At 36.9% G+C, this 17,884-nt stretch overlaps 1 protein-coding gene across 1 annotated transcript in view; it reads right to left on the minus strand.

The window, feature by feature from the left end:
* Window positions 1–17,481, minus strand: part of TSPAN7 (tetraspanin 7) — a 108,913-nt gene extending 91,432 nt beyond the window's left edge. The window contains exon 1 of the mRNA XM_051985034.1: window positions 17,115–17,481. Coding sequence (XP_051840994.1) covers window positions 17,115–17,195 — 81 coding nt within the window. The 5' untranslated portion in view covers window positions 17,196–17,481. The remainder of the gene's footprint in view (window positions 1–17,114) is intronic.
* Window positions 17,482–17,884: the final 403 nt, after the last annotated feature.

Here is a 17,884-nt window from a genome sequence, read left to right on the forward strand (position 1 = left end):
GTATAAAACATTCAATTAGATTTGCTTATGTATTTTACAAATTATCTTTATCTTAAAAGGTAAAATTACATTAAATAATTTTGAACACACTGACAATTTCAAACAATATTCCTATTACCACCTTATATAAAAAATAGCCGGTAAGAAGCAGCAATTACTTTCTATACCAATTGACTTTATCATGTTACCATAAATAATCAAGCTTACTTGCATTAGGTGTTCAAGGACTTTACAATTTGAAATGTCATGGCCATCTTGTACTATCATACAATGTACACATATGTTCATCATATACATCAAATGGATATGAATATCCATAGCTATATATAAACATAATGTGGTCTACTATTTACATATGTACAGGCAATTAATTATTTTCAACCTCTGATTTTTCTCTTGCGACACTTTTGTATACAAATTCACATTTATAAATAGCTTAGAGGTTATAAAATATTTTTTTTCCAAATAACCCTCTGACTGTAAATCTTATTTACCTTCATTTTATTGATGAGGAAATTGAGGTTCAGCAAGGTTAAGTGCCCAAATAACAGAGATAATTTATTCTGAGACAAGATTTGAACCCTCAACTGCAACAACGGCCTTCTATCCTAGTCTGGATATTTTTGCTATAATACTTACTGACAGCTCATTTAAGTTACCATGCTATTATTAATAGGAATAAAAGAATTGTAATTTTTATAATTAGGATTTCCTAAGACAAATGAAGACTTAATCACATAAGCAAACAATAAAGGATTTTAAAAAATAAAAGAAAAGCCTTATCATGAATTTTATAATTTTAAAAATAAAAATGTATATTCTTCTGAAGTTATTTTTAATTCAATACACTCATCAACGATGCTGATTATATGAGGTAGGGAATGATTCATATGAATGCTATGACCTCATGTAAAGGCATAGCAAATAGAATGTCAACTCTTTCTCGCCACATGGGAAGTCTTTTAATCTCTCTAAGCCTCAATTGTTCCACTTATACAATATAGCTGGAAAGGGGAAAGGGGTTAGTTGCTGTCTTTAAGGTGCCTTCCATTTCTAAAGTTCTATCTATAATCTGTTTTTAATGGAGGTACTTAACAGAAGATTCTATATTTCCAAAGATTTTCCCAATGAGTGAAACTTTGTGCCAGACAGGATCTGGATGATTTTGTCAAGGAGAGAGTATAGGCAGAACATTCTGGAGGCCAGGGAAGCCAGCACAAAATAGAGACAGAAGAGAGCGTACATGAGCCTGGAAATGCAGCATCCAGATGGACCAGCCTATTCCTGAGACTCCACAGAGCAGGAGGGCTAAAGCAGTATACAGTCCTCAAACTATGATTTAAAAAAAAACAAAAAAAAAAAACCCTGTATGATTCACTCCCCTTCCAGAGAAAGATATTGCCAATATAGCTTTCCCCATTTGAAAGGCATGAATTGGAAATAAATAATTTGCCTGGACTACTCTGGGTAGGAATAAGGGTGAAGATGAACATGCAGGGTCACAGATGTAGGGGCTCTTACAGGCCATCAAGTCCAACCCTCTCATTTGACAGATTTAAAAAAAAAAAAAAAAAAAAAAAACCTTCTCCAGTCAGATCTTGAACCCAAGGCTCTAGCTCTATCCATTACATCATGCTGCCTTTCAAAAATGATAGCAAAGTTAGGTGTGGTCCCTTGCTGTCCCTGCCAGGAAGGGAGTCTGGAGTTGGTAGGTTCCTTAAATTCCAGAGTTCTGAGCTGTCACAGAGCTAAAGCTAATCAAGTATTTGCGACAAATATGTAATATGGAAAGTCACTAAGAGTTGGAGGCCATTAGGCTGCCTGAAATGGGAAAATGGACCAATGTCCAAAAATTGGTGCATGTGAAAGGTTTCTGGGATGATTAGCAATGGGACTGGCCCTGTGAATGGTCTTCCAGTCTTTGAGAAATAGGAAGACCTAGTATCCAAAAGTAAACAAATAAATAGAATATAAGGATTAGATAGAGAGATATAGACAGGTAGGTTGAGATAGTAGAATGATACATATTTAGACAGACAGATATTTGAATTAGCTGAGATAATTAAAAAGATAACTCCATATTGAATACTCATATGGATGTATAAAGATTTGAATAAATTGCAAATATAGTACTCAAGATTTATTTACTGAAGAAGAAATGAAATCAGTTGATAATTATGCATCAAGAATAATGAAAATTAAGGACACATGAGTGTTCTCTTATGTCAAATGCATTCATCATTTAGATAAATAAAATTCTCATGAAGAAGAAATTCAATAATTCATTCTCATAACCAGACCTTAAATAACCTTTATTTATTCCCCTGCCAAATAAAAATAGTGTAAGGGAAGGAAACTGTAAACTTCCTCTTCCCTCCAACTCAGATGGTGAAATAAGGATTTAATCACATATGGTGATTAATTTGTTTGTTCACTTTTTTTAAAGGGAGTGTTATACTAACTGTAGAATTTCACCTATATTCCTTTCTAGAGTATAGATCCCTTTCTCTAGAGAACTGAAAGACCAAAATTTGGATATGCTTCTGTAAGAGCTTAAGTCCAGGATGTAGTTCTAAGCTAGGAATGCAAGGTCAGAAAGACTTTGGGGGGCTTTGTGGGAGAAGGGGATTCCCCTCTTCCTCCACTGTCCATTGAGAAGTTGGAGACACTCCATCCTGCAATTCATTATGTCAAAAGATTCTGAGATAGCTTGAAAGATCAGAAACACAAACTCTAGAAAAACATGGATACAAAAAAAAAAAAAAAAAAAAAAGCTGTCACTCATGGAAAAAAAGTAGCTTTGAGAAATGGGACCCCTGGATGGCAAAGAAAAGTTGGCTATAGATACTTCAAAGAAAACTATCCTTGACCTTCAAGATTCAGGCTGGGGAGAAGAGCAGACTTCATGAACCTGGCTATGCAATCTACACAGCAGAGATCCAAGGATAGCTTTCTAAAGACTCTTCTAAGGGGAGAAAATACTTCCAGGCCTTCACTATCATGAGTAGTAAAGTGCTTTCCCTATATAAGTTCCCTATATATCTGTTTCCTCATCATTATTCTCTATTGAATCTGTTTTTCTAATGGATTCTATGTGTATTTTGGGGAGAGTTTGCCCCAACTTTGAGGGAGACTGGAGGGGAAACTATTACTATGCCACCTGATTCATTCCTTTGCTAAAAGTTAATTCTGTCTATTGGCTATTAATGGGATGAATGTCAGTAATATCTTATGAACTATAATTTTAGAAATAAAGTTTACTGAGTAATGGCTAGAACTGAGAGTGATAGCTGCCCTAAGAGGGAAGTCAGTCACCTAGAAAAGACTATATGCAATTTTTCTTGATAAGTAGTATGATGACTATATTTTCAGTAAGGACAAAGATCAGCCTGTGAACATTACTGTCCTCAAAGAACTAAATAAAACCTGATAAAGGTTGTTAAGAGGAAAAATTCAGTTCAATTCAAACATCTGTTAAGTGCTTGTGATGTTTTAAGCAGTAAACTTCTTGAGGGCAATGAGGTAAAGAGCTTTTTTCTAGGAAATGGCTGGAAAAAAGGAAGAAAGATATAGGATGATGATTTGAGGGAATGATAGGAGCTAATGAAGGATTTTTAAAAATGAGGGAGATATGGGCATGTTTGAAGGCAGTAATGAAGGAACAGATTAGAGAACAGATTAATTGAAGCTGTAGTCTGGAAAGAAAGGGATAGAATAAGAAATCAAAGGTGCATGTAGACTCGGATGGATTTGACAAGAAAGGCCATTTCATTGTCACAGATTGGACAAAAGGAGAGTGGGGGAGAAGATCAAAATTTTTACGTGAAGAGAAGGAAAGAATACAGGACTTACTCTTTGGAGTAGAAGGAGCTTTTTTTTACTTCACTGTCTTCCTCTGAAGATGAATTCCAGTCTTCCCTATTCTTTCTGCTTTCTAATAAATGGAATAGGTTTTCAATAATACCCATAATACATTAAAGGTATTGTGGATCTGGTAATAGGATGGAGCAGAAAGGCATTTAAATTAGGAAAATAAGTACCTCCTGTCACCTCTGAATTCTCTCTCTTTAGTAATCAGCTACATAAATTCATTGGTAAGAAGGATTCTGGGAAGATGACAGAGTAGGCCAGGAAATATCAAGCTCTGCAGATTTTCCCCACAAACAGAACAGATATATTCCTCAGAGCTAGCAAAGACTGATGAAAAATCAAGAAGACTTGGGGCAGAACAGAAGTCCTCAGGGTACAACCCACAGTCCCAAGAAACGCTCTAGGCTGGGGATTAATCAGTGTGAAGATTAACCTCCACACTAACTCTGCAGAAACACCAAGTGGGGACCTCTAGGGTGAGTGAGCTGGGTTTGACTGGAACCCCAGCAGAAAGCATAGAAATTTTCACCTCCTGGACAGGGTGAGGAGTCCCGGGTCTGGGAAGACTGAAGAAACCTCAACTGATTAGGAAAGTTAGACCCAGCTGTGCTGCTGAGACACAGTCCTGGGCAAGAAGGAACTAACACACCTTGAGTACAGGGGAAAGGGAGGACAGGGACGCTGCTGGCTGCAAGTATTTACTATAGGGAAGCTCTTGGCTTGGGGTTCCAGGTCGGAGGGGATTTAGTTTAAGTAAAGCTAGAGGTACCATCCCTCCAAACCCAGGATTAAAGATGCTTACACTGATACTTCTCATTTAAAAAAAAAAAAGAAGAAGAAGAAGAAGAAGAACCAGTAAAGAACAAACCCAACTATAGAAACTTGCTGTGGAAATAGGGAAGACTGGAATTCATCTTCAGAGGAAGACAGTGAAGTAAAAAAAAGCTCCTTCTACTCCAAAGAGTAACATTAAATGGCTCTCTGCACAGAGAGAATTTACAAAAGAACTCAAAAAAGAATTTAAAAATCAAATGAGATTCTCTGAGGAAAAACTAAAGTTAAAAAATAAAAACCATCAAAGAAAAACAAGATTATGGAAAAAAAAAAGTTAACCACCTAGAAAAGGAGATACAGGGTATTAAAGATGAAAATAACTCTGAAAATTAGAGGGCAAGGGGAAGCCAGTGAAGCTGTAGGACACCAAGAAATAACAATCCAGAATATTAAAAATGAAAAATAGATAAGAACAATGAAACATCTTATAAGAAAAACAACAGATCTGGAAAACAGAACAAGAAAAGGAAATATAAGAATAATTGGACTACCTGAAAGCTCTGACCAAAAAAAAGAACCTTGACACAATAATGCAAGAAATAATCCCAGAAAAATTGTCCTAGTGACAGAACATGAGGAAAAAGCAACCAAATCCATTGTGCTATATAAATGTTTGCTATTATTATTATTCTCCCCTATAACACCTAAAACTGGAGCGGGGAGGGTGCTGGTAAATACTCAAAATCAGCTCTCTGAAGAAATAAGACATACTTTCTTAAGTTTAATTTGCATTATAATATTTTCTCTATCACTTATTAGGTGATCAAGAATCAATAAAACAATCTGTACTGTTTGCTTATTTCCAAGGTATAAATGTTCACTCTGAAAATCTGATAAGCAGTTCTAGTAAGCCTATTCAAACTGGCTCCAGCATCCCCATGCTTACAATAATTATTACTTTTGTTAAATTTGCCAATCTGATGGGCAAAACCTCAGTTTATTTAATTTGAATTTTTCTAATTATTAATTATTTGGAGCATTTTTATATTTTTGACTGTGATAGTTCCATTTTGTTCTGATTTTCTTTTACAACATAACTAATGTAGAAATATGTTTAATATTATTATACAATGACTGTTGAAAATTATCTTTAATTGGAAAAAAAATAATACTATCAATTGGGAAAAATAAAATATATTAGCTTAAAAAAAGAAAGAAAACAAATATCTTTTGATATGAAAAAATAATACTATTAAATGGGAAAAGACAAAATAAAATATATTAGATAAAAAATAAAATATATTAGATTCAAAAAGAAAACTGCCTGTCAACGTCTTTTGACTTGGCACTTGCTAAAATACATTTTGATGTGTATATGTGCTGCTGAAAAGATTCTTTAACTGGTTCCCTTCTAATTTTAACTGCAATTTTTTTTTTAAGTGTGAAAAAAATTTTACATTTTACGTCATCAAAGTTTATTTTTTCTTCTGTGATCCTTTCTTGCTTGCTGAATCATGACTTCTTCCCTTTCTATAACTGTGAAAGGCATTTTCTTCCTTCAGTGTCTATTTTGTTGATGATGTGTCCTTTTATATTTAAAAGTAACATATCTAATCTTATATACTGAGTAAGAAATGTTGGTCTATACCTAATTTGCGTCAAAATACTTTCCAGTTTTCCTAGCAGTTTTTGTCAAATAAGTCAGTCCTCAGTCCAGGGGTTGAGGTTTAAGGTCAATCAAATCATTTTACACATAGGGAAACTGAGGCACAGAAAAGTTAAGTGATTTATCCAAGATTAAATAAATTTCTGGGGCAGGAGTTGAATTCAGTTCTCCCTGCCAATTGTCTATCTTTGCCACCATGTGGCCTGCACCTTCCAATACTTTAATCATTCTCTAGATCTTTCAAGCACCCCTGACAGAAGCTTAATTGCATCTACAGGTTCTTATATCATAGTAGCTGGGCCTTGTGTCTTGAATGAAATGGGAACAACTCTATTCTCTCTTGATGTCTGGTCTGGTTTCAATTCCTTGCTAAACATTTTATTCCTGTCCTCCAGTCAAACACAATTTATTCTCATTAGCAGGGAAAACAAAAGCAATCCAGGGGCTGTCTCTTAGTGAAGCCTGTTGTCTTTGTCTCTTCCGCCACTAACAATAAGTGCTATACATTCCTGACAGTTTTCTTATTCCCAGTATAGCTTAAAATTTTATTTTGTCCCAAGTCTTTATCCCTTCATACATTTTGAGCTACATTTTTCTTCCTATGTGTCCATATTTATATTAATCACCAAATGAATTCTCTGTACGTAGTGGTCATGCTCACAGAATGTGAACTCCTTGAGGACGAGGATGGTTTCATTTCCATCTTTGTATCCCCAGCATCCAGCACAAGTGATACCTAGAAAACACTCAGAGCTTCTTGGTTGATCTTTCCCCCCATCTTCTATTTCTTGTTATTTAAAAATCTGAAAGGATTGACAAATCTCCCATGTATGTACAGTGACCTCTTTAGAAAGCTCCTTTGAATCATCAGAATCTTTGTGTTTTCAGAATTTCATTCTTAAATACTTTCTATCATCTTCATGCCAATTTCTCTAGGATTTTAGATAATAGGATATAACTCCCCGTTGTAAAATCTGCTTTCAAAAATTATGTTCATTAGTCTTATTTACTACCAAAATGAAATAGAAAATTCCAAAAATACTCGGATAGTTAAAGATCCTAATTAATAGACAAATAGTCAGTCACCCTCAACTATTTCCACCACTGATTTTAATCTAAAAGCTTTTCCAGGAATACTTAAATACTATGATTCTTAGATTTCTTTACATGACTATATCTTTATGTATAATAACACTATCCCATTTATCTATTCTATTCCTTTCCAATATGGTATTTCCTTCCACAGAAGAAATAATATCTGCCATATAGGCTGCACTAGTCTTTTTCCTTAAAAGATACTAAAATTCTCCCTAAGACTTAATTGGCCTCATACTCTTTGATCCAGCAGTGTTTTTACTAGGTTTATATCCCAAAGAGTTCTTAAAGGAAAGAAAGGGACCCACATGTGCAAAAATGTCTGTGGCAGCCCTTTTTGTAGTGGCAAGAAACTGGAAACTGAGTGGATGCCCATCAGTTGACTGAATAAGTGATGGTATATGGATGTTATGGAAAATAAAAATTAAGAAATGATTACCAGGCTGATTTTGGAAAATCCTAAAAACTGATTTTTAAAATCAGTTTTTAAAAAACTGAACTGATGCTGAGTGAAGCAAGTAGTATACGGCAACAAGAAGACTATGTGATGATGAACTGTGATGGACATGGCTCTTCTCAACAATGAGGTGATTCAAGATAATTCCAACAGACTTGGGATGGAGAGAGCCTTCTGCAGCCAGAGAGATAACTATAGAGACTAAATGTGAATCAAAGCATAGTATATTCACTTTTGTTGTTGTTTTTGGCTTGTTTTTTTTTTTTATCCCCCCCTTTTGATCTGATTTTTTTCTTCTGCAACAAGACAAAATATATAGGGAGAAAGAAAAATTTGGAACACTGAGTTTTGTAAAGATGAATGTTGAAAACAATCTTTGCATGTATTTGGAAAAATGAAAAGCTATTCAAATTGCATTTTTAAAGACTTACTTGGCCCATGAGTCTAAGGCTTGGGCCACTGATAGAGCAGAACATCTTAGGCAACCCATATAGAAAAGTCAGTCCATAAAAATGAATTGCACTCCCTCAAGATTTAACTGGTGCTCCAGCATGGCCAATATGAAGAGAAGAGGAAAGCTCCATTCACTAGAATCAATGTTATATCCTTGCTACAGCTAAGTAAGTTTCCTTTTATTAACTATTAAACTATTAACTATTAAAATTAACTATCTATTAACTAATAAGAAATTATTCATTAACTATTATTAACTATTAACATTAGACTACGAGTTTCTCATTTCATTCTAATGCAGAATTTGAACCACTAAAATGGCCTGAATCAGATCTAGACTACAACTTCCATGGAGGTATTTTAGTTGAGTCTCATTCCACCAAGTCTATGAGACTGGATTTGCCTTCTTGCTCAAATATATCTAGTTTACAATATTACCTATATTTCTGTCTATATAAAGACACTTAAACTGGTGGGTTTATTATTTAGCAGAGTTTATTCTTTATTTTGCTATATCATTATTTAGGTGATACGATTTTCATATTTCATCTATTATGTCTTTTGCACTCACTAGCGTAGAGGGTTAGGGAAGGAATTACATAAATAAAATATAACATGAAAAAGGATATCAAGGCTATGTATGTTCCCCAAGAGTATCAGGGGCCTACAGGGCCAGAGAATGAGTTTCCATGTCCATGTGTGTTCTCTAGGCATGTGGCCTTCCTATCCTTTCTTTACTGACACTGCATATATCTGTGCATTAGTGTGCAATAGGCTAAGAGGCATGAATGTTTGTAGCCTGCTCTTAATCATCAAATGCTTTTGATTCAAGCTAACTGTGACTTCTAGCTCACTATTAAAGATGTGTACCAATGGATTTGGGCCCATAGAGTATCTTGAATCTAGGAATAATTATCCCCCTGGAAATCCAACCTACCAGTTTGGGTGCAGGGCTGGGAAAGTAGCCCAGAGAGTGTTCTTCACTGATAATACTTTAAATTTTACAAAATGGTTTCTACCACAACTACCATGGAAGGCATATTTTTGTCCCTATTTTTTTTTAAGAAAAAAAGGAAACTGAGGTTCAGAGATTAACCAACTTGTTCATGATCATATATCTAATCTACTTAAAAATATATAACTTTAAATAAGAATAGTCATAGGAACCTATAATCCCAGATTACAAAGTGGTTGGGACTGGGAAATCCCTTGAGTTTGGCAATTATGAGCTATAGCAGGCAGCAGCTGCTGATCAGAGGTCCACACTAAGTTTGGCACCAATACAGTGCTCTGCGTAAAACCAGGCATGAGGGTGAGGGTGAGGGTGAGAGGTACCAGTTTTCTAAGAAGGAAAAAACAGCCCAATTCAAAAACTGAGCAGCCATTTCAGTAGTGGTATTGTTATTTCTGCAATTCCAGTCTGGGAAAGATGGAGAGATGGGGAAGGGGAGTAGGGGGCAATCCAATACTGGGCAATAACCCATCTTCTGCTTCTCATCCCCAAATTCAAATAACTTATAGCTAAATATGAATCAAAAGCTCATCATTTCACAATTTCCCTGGTCACATCCAACAAAATCCAAAAGTCTCCAACTTAAATCCTTCTAGATTGGTAGTCCACATTTCTTTGGCAGGAGGTTTTAACATCAAAGTGGTTATCCCTGGTTGCTATAATCCTAGCAAGTCTAGATCAGTTTATTCAAAAATATTTACTGAGAATTCCAAAGTGATCTTAGAGCTTGAAAGGGATCATGTCTGCTTTGAAATCATGCTTATTAGCACACTGTTAAATGTGAATATAGGTGGTCAGTTTGCTAAATTGAATGTATAAGCAGTGGCTATACTATAAATGCTGAAATAAATATTCTAATGATAAAAATATATAAGCACATAGAATGATCAGGCAAATGTTTTGCATTATTTTGATGGCATGAAACAGAATCTCAGTGACAGAAATGAGATGGTCAAACACTTGCTATGCTACAAATGCTACTTTCAACAAAAATAGCACTCAAATCACAGAGAGACAGAAAGAAAGACACCTCATATAGCCAGGACAAGCCATCTTGTGAAAAGTTGCCACTTAAATAAGAGCAAAAACAATTTATGCACACATCCTTCAGCTGCTTTTCTTCCTCAACACAATTACCATGATACACTTACTAGCTCAACCCAGATATCATATTTTTAAGACACTTTGATCTGAATTTTTCAGTAGTGCTGCATGCTGAAAGAAAACAATTCACCTTCATTTGTTATTCAGAATAAATCAAAGCCAATCAGATATTTTCTTGCATTGAAAGCTAGCAAAAAAGGAAAGGAATTTTTAAAGTTAGTACCAGCATAGTAATTACCTCCACTCTGTATTGATGCTGAGCTTATCTTTTTAAAAAACCAAAAACACAACAGTTTATACTCAATCATTCTTAAAACATCAGAGTTATAAAGACTCCAGTGTTCCTAGCTCCATTTTTTTAAAAACAGGACTGCTAAGGCTAGCTTATAAGCAAATCATAAAAGTTCTGACTCACCTAAATATGGTTCTTCTTAGAAGTCTAAGTTTTTCTGACCAACAAACAATTAAGTATTTACTCCATGGGGATTAGACAATTACAATTTTTTAAAGGAATTCTACTGATCAACGCTAATATTAAGAGCTTTTATTTATGAAACTCTTTACAATTTGCAAAGTTCTTTTTTCAAAATAATATTATGAGATACACAGTATATATATTATATCTATTTTAGAGCAAAATCTAGGTCTTAATAAGACAAAGTAACTTGCCCAAGTCATATTAGAGATGCTAATTATTCTCTGCTATATGCAATAATTTTTGTCTAGACCATTTTATCTACACTGTTTTTCTTGTGTACATTTTCTTTTTCCTTGTGAATTCAAAGGTTTATGAAGATATCATCAGTTCTTCACTGGTTTTCTAAATAATGCATCAGCATTTAAATCATTTTTACTCAATCTAGACAAGAAAGTGAGAATATTTTTACATCCACCACTGAGCAATACCCCATCTTCTTCTCATCCCCAAATTCAAATAACTTGTAGCTAAATATGAGTCAAAAGCTCATCAGTTCGCAACTTCCAACAAAACCCAAAGATCTCCAATTTAAATCCTTCTATATTGGGAGTCCACATCTCTTTTTTATAACACTACCTTCAATTTAAAGTCAAGAGTAATCTGTGGTTTAACCAGGCCTATCATAGCTCCTCTTGAATTCCAAGCTCTTTCTGAACTGCTTAGTTAAAACTCAAAACAGAACCACACTTATCTCTAGAAAATTTCTCTAACACCAGAATTCTGTTGGGTTTTTTTACACATTCTACATACAGACTGAATGGTTCTTATAAGAAAAATAGATTCAATGACAAAAAGTTAAAGTTTTTTTGAAGTTATTTTTTGAAAAATAAAAATTTTTATCTCCTAATGTATTCAGGTTTTTTAGTTACATAAAGATGGGGGGGGGGGGAAGCCACAAAGGAAAAGAAATTTCTCATGAAAGAGGGGACAACAAAAATCAAAGTTTTAAAAGCAGCAGAGATAAAAATTTCTGGTAAATTATATATAAATGAAATACACACACATACACACACTTAACATTCTGAGCCAGAAAGAAACAAAAATAAGGATGAACAAGTGAAGGCAGCAAGCTTTTATGTATCAATTTTCCAATTAAGTTTAAATTCTGTTTTTAAAATGGGATCTTCCAAAAAGAACTATCAATTCTTCTTAAGTGAAAGATGAGTTTGAGATATTACACTCTGAATTCAATGACTATTCTCATTTTTAAAATTTTTTTTGTAGTTTAGGAAAAATCAACCCCAATATGTCTAGATATGGGAAATTTTGCTTAAAAAAATTGGCCTTAAAAATAAAACTTTTCAGGGGCAGCTACATGGCACAGTAAACAGAGCACCAGCCGTGGAATCAGGAGAATCTGAGTTCAAATCAGACCTCAGACACTTAACACTTATGAGCTATCAGACCCTGAGTAAGTCACTTAAACCCAATTGCCTGGCAGAAAAATAAAATAAAACCTTTTTTTAAAAGTAATTTTTAATTTGAATGCCTAATAACAAAATCCTTAGGATACAAAAATTTATCCTGGGAAACTTATAATCCTCTCCTTGAGCATGAAAGGTTAGAATTTAGAGGTTTTCCCCTAAAAATTAGAACAAATTATTTTCAAAAGAATAGTTTACTCAGTACTTTATGTGAAGAGTTCTATAAAGCTCTTTGGATATCCCAATCTATTTATTTTATCATTAATTTAACTAGTGTTATTACTAAATTTTAGGATTGAAAACCCTTCAAAAAAAAATATCCTTCTTCCCCAAACTCCTAGCAGTATCACCTTCAAGTCACCTCAACCATATTAAAATTTATTTTTAAAAACTATTCTGACGCTAAAGGATTTGGAATAAACCAGGAGAAGCTGTTATGCTAAACAGACTACATAAGTCTATAAAAACAAGCCATTTGTTAGTATGTAAATACAAGCTATTATTAGAATATTTCCTCAAATGTAAAGATCAACACAAAAACATACAAATAAATGATACCACAGAAAAGAGCACTGGCTTTGGATTTGAGATTAAATCAAATCTCAGCTCTACTCACTGCTCTTGAGCTCATCTTCATCTGAAAAACAAGGGGTCTAATCTATTTCAATTGCCCTTGAGTCTCCTTTCAGCTCTAGAGCTATTATCCTAAGTTAAATGAAGCATGAGCTTATACTGAATTTAAGAAGATATTTAAACTGAAAGAACATTATCATTATTTAACTTGTCTTCAAGGGTCCAACTATCATACAAGAATCTCTTGTATACAACTGTTCTTAAAAACCATTCATACCATCTAAGAGAATAAATGTTTACCACCTTGTTGCTAATAAGGCAGGATAACTGAACACAGAATTTTGATGGAATTGATCTAGATTTAAGTCACATAGAAGAGAAGTTGAAAGGAAGACAAATTATCACTGATAGAAAACTAGTCTTAAGAAAATCACAAATCAATTACGGAACTACAATTTAATTTTGGAACTACAAAAGTTAAGCAAATAAACATACACACTGTACAAAACACAAGTGCTTCACCTTTTGACACTCCAGGCTGATCTAGTTCCTGCTTCACTTGACACCCATGACTAAAGGGGATGTTGTATTTGTACACTGTGATTCCAGAACTAGGTTACTTTAGCCAGGATCTAGATCTGGTACCACTTCCCGAGTAAAAAATATCTATCTATAAAGTGCCATTATACTCCACACACCCTGTGGTAGACCTGGAAATATAAAGGTTTTAAAATGAAAGACAGGTAACTGTCCACAATGTTTCAGAGAAGATGGAGGAAGTAGAAAATGAGATGAATTTAAGAATAATGCAAAGTAGGGAGTAAAGGGGGGACAAAGAAGAGATCAAAAGGCCCTTTGAAACTCTGAGAGGGAAGATAATGCTTCCAAATTTGAGGAATCAGAAAATCTTGTGTGAGAGAAGAATCTGAGCTGAATCTTGAAGGAAGGGGCTTTTCGAAAAGCAATACCACTTTATGCAAGTGTTTTCTTAAATTTTTCCAGAAATTAAAAAATATAACTATAGTAAATGACTTGAGAGAAAGCAGAAGGCTAAATTTTGCTCAGATCCACAACCCCAAAGAAATGAAACGGTGGGCTCACCTCTTCCAGACCTCCTACACAGCCTGGCACTATAAATATGCCAGATGCAGACAGCATGTGGCCAATCAGTGAAGAAAAATTCTGTTGAAGACTTGGTACACTGAAAGCTTATCATTAGGGATAGTAGGAGAGAGGATACCTTGAATAATTTTCAAATTGATCTCAATTTCCCCAATACCACCAAGAGACACTAAATTATTTTAAGATTAAGATAATCATTTGATCAAAACATTCTCAAATTTCACAAAGATATAATCCTTAACCAATCTTCTCATCATAATCTTCTAGAAAAAGACAAATTCTAAAACACGGTTTATTAATTTTCTAACATATCCATTTAATCAAAACAAATCTTTACATAAAAATTTCAAATCAACAAAATTATGTAAAGCCCCACCATTTACTGAAAACATTCTGGAAAAAACCCACCATTAGCAAAATGTGAATGTTTAAAGGCAATCATTTTTACATAGAAATATAAGAAATAACAATAATTTAATTTAAAATGACTTTAAATTGTTTTTAGAGAGTTTAAAGTATTTCAATCAAGTTCCTAATATCTTTTGTTGTGGCTATAGAAGAATATTGTCATTCTTGACTAAAGAATCTTAAAAATCTTTTAGAATTATGCTTATAATGGTATTTGAGGAGATTATACAACATTAATTGCCATAGAACTGAAAGTAAGAAAGTAAAAAGGGGACTAAAAATTTGGAGCCAAAAAGGAAAAGAAAAGAAGAATTGTGGGGAGGAAGGTAATTATATATAGTGCAAAAGATAGTAAAATTCTTTTGTCATAAATTCCATTTTTTCCTGGAAGTAAAAATAGTCACCTAAATCAATTACATCAGATCCAAATCTGAAAACAAAGTATACATGAGAAAAGGAAGGAACTTGACTAATTTTTTTTTAAATTAATGAAAAGCAGATTAAGGAAATGGCTGATATGAAATTAAAACATTTCCAGCAAATAAATAAAATGATACTATTAGGACATACACAACTATAAAATATAGTCTAACATATGGTTTTAGGTTCAAATAAAATTTGTTTTTTGCTTATCTTCCTAAGTCAATTAAAGACTTTCCACTGCCTTCCCATCAGCTGAGACATTAATGTGTGCTATCTACATAGCACTAAAAGGGTGCTGTGACACTTGTGCGTGTCATACATCTAAGGAATAAGAAGTTACCATTCTACAAAGATTTGTGAATCCTAGGGCAGCCAGAATGTTTTGGGTTTATTTGCTTGTTTAATCACAACATATCCTCTTTCTTCTTTCCATAAATCACAAATTATTTTTTGCAGCCATTACAAGCTGATTGCTTCATTCGGAACTGAGCTGTCAGATATATCTTTATGTACTAAGTCACTAACCAAAATTAGGGCAAATGCCCGGGGGTGGGAAGGTTTAGAATGTTGGCTAAGCAAATCAAAGCCAATATTGGCTGGCCTTTTTAATTTTTCATTTATTTATTTATTTTTGCCGTCTCGATTTACAAGATGACTGACTGGAAGAGTGAATGGCCCAGATCACAGCAAGAAAAAGGTCGGGTTACATCTACACCCATTGATGAAACGCTGGGCTTTTACATTATTAGCTTCAGTACCAGAGCAAACAAGGAATGTGAAATCTTTAAATCCCATTTCAGGCTATATACTTTCTCGACATCCCCCTCCCCCCGCCCATCTCCAAAAAAAAGGAACCTCACTGCAAAGTCATCTCTGCACCTGTCACATGAACAGATCGGAATGAAATAAGACATAAACTCTAACCACCAGAGCCTTCCCTTCTTGATCCCAATCACCAGAGCCTTCTCTCCTTGATTCCCCCTCTCCCCCCAATCAGTAATAAGTCTCAAAGGAGATGCACCTTCCAAATGCCAGCCCACACCCCCCGCACCCAGGCTGAGTTCGTGGATGACGTCACCTTTCTGCATTAAACCCTAAAACCCGGTGACTCGGAATGGAAAGGGGTGGATTACACCCGCGACAATCCTAGCAGAGTGAAGAAGCTACCACTGTTGTCAGCTGATTGGGGAACCAAGATTTATAATCAAAAGGGGAACCAAGATTGATAATCAAAAAGGAAGGAAAAGGACTGCGAATGAGGATGGGAGAGATTTGCTATGTGCCTAACAGGAGGGGTGGGAGGAATGGAGATGGGGAGGCGGTCTATGAACTGCGACTGTTTAGAATCACGCAAGATGTTAGACGTGCACCTGCAAACGTTTCTTGGAAAAACATCAAATCCCCTTAGCGAATGATCCTTGGTTGCCAGGACCTAAGGTGGGCTCCTGCTGGTCATTCCCACTGTGGATTTTGGGCTCCCACCCACAGCCACTTCGGCTCACTATGCCCCTCTCTCCCACCCGTGGGTCCCGGGAGAATCGAGAATACTCGGGAATACCCCGACCAGGGGTCCACTCAGAGGAACGAGCTCCTGCTAAGGGGGTTAGGGGGAGTCTGCAGCTCACAGGTTCATTAGGAGCAAACGCAAAGGCGGAGACGTGGGTAGGTGTCAAGTAGGGAAGGGGAATAAAATCGAACCTCGCAACTTTTCTGCGGGGGCGTCAATCTTATCCAGTTAATCTCCCTCCTGCTCCCCCCGCCAAAAAAAGGGCAATAAGAAATCTCGGAAAAAGCAGAGACCCTAAAAAAGATTGCACCACTTCCCACTCCTCTCCCGCTCCGACCACCCCTGGCAATATTGGGACATCGGACAAGGCGGGCATTCACGATGCTGGTGCTGCAGAAACCCCGTCCGACGACCCAAATGCCACGCACCACCTTCCCCCTGCTCCGCGCGCGCTGGTGCTGGAGCTGGTGCTGGAGCTGGAGCTGGCGCAGCCACCCCAGCCGAGGCGGCTGCTGCAAGCTAGCTGCAAGCTGCCCCCTCCCCCCCAGTGCAACAGAAGCAGCAGCAGCCCCCGCGCGGAGCGCACCGTTATCCACCCCCACCCACCGCCCCCCCGGCATCTGTCCTCATCCCCAAGCCCCTCACAGACTGACCGACGGACAGTAGGGGCAACACAATCATCGCCCTCAGCCCCTACCCTTTCACCTCTCCTTGAGCCTGGAGTGAGGGGCGCGGCGAAGGTACTCACCCAGAAAACGAAGGAGTAGATGATAAGGAGGGTTTTGAGACAGGTTATCACGGGTTTGGTCTCCATTCTCCTCGATGCCATACTACAGAAGCTCGGGCAGCGGCTGGGCGGGCGGGAGGAGGGGAGGTGGGTGGATGGGGGTGGGAGCGAGAGAGCGAGCGCGAGAGCGCGTGGGGAGGGAGGGTTCGCGCGCGCGCGCCGGGGGATGGGAGAGAGAGAGAGAGAGAGAGAGGCACAAGGGCGAGAAAGAGCGCGTTTGTATTGTGTGCGCACGCGCGCACGCGGCGGCGGAAAGGAGGGAGGAGCGCGGGTGCGGGCGCGAGCTCGATGCTGCCTTTGCTGCTACTTCGCTCCTTGTTTCCTGACTCCTTATTTTTCCCCTACTCTCTGAAACACCAAAGTGGCCGACGCTTATTCTCTTCTCTGTGCAGCCAAAGCCACATCAGTCTTCTGGGACCGGGCCAGCTCTCCGCCGGCGGCGGCGGCAGCCGGAGCAGCTGACGCCAGGCGAGAAGCCAGCCCCTTCCCCCAATTTTTTCTCTCCACCTAAGAGCAAAAAATCCCAAATAAACAACCCACCAACCCTTCTGTGGCTACTGAGCATGCCCAGTTGGCTCGCTAGGAATCCGAGCACCTGTACTTGAGCTTCTGCCCCTCTCCGGCGTGAATAGGTGCGGGAGGGCAGCCCGAGGGAGGGATAGAACGAGGCGCGGGTCTTAAGCCCAGTTGCCCATGGGTTTTGGCCTGGCCGTGCAGGGGTTTTGCGTTTA

This window comes from Antechinus flavipes, chromosome 3 (genome assembly GCF_016432865.1).
Source record: "Antechinus flavipes isolate AdamAnt ecotype Samford, QLD, Australia chromosome 3, AdamAnt_v2, whole genome shotgun sequence".
NCBI classification, from domain to species: Eukaryota; Metazoa; Chordata; class Mammalia; order Dasyuromorphia; family Dasyuridae; genus Antechinus; species Antechinus flavipes.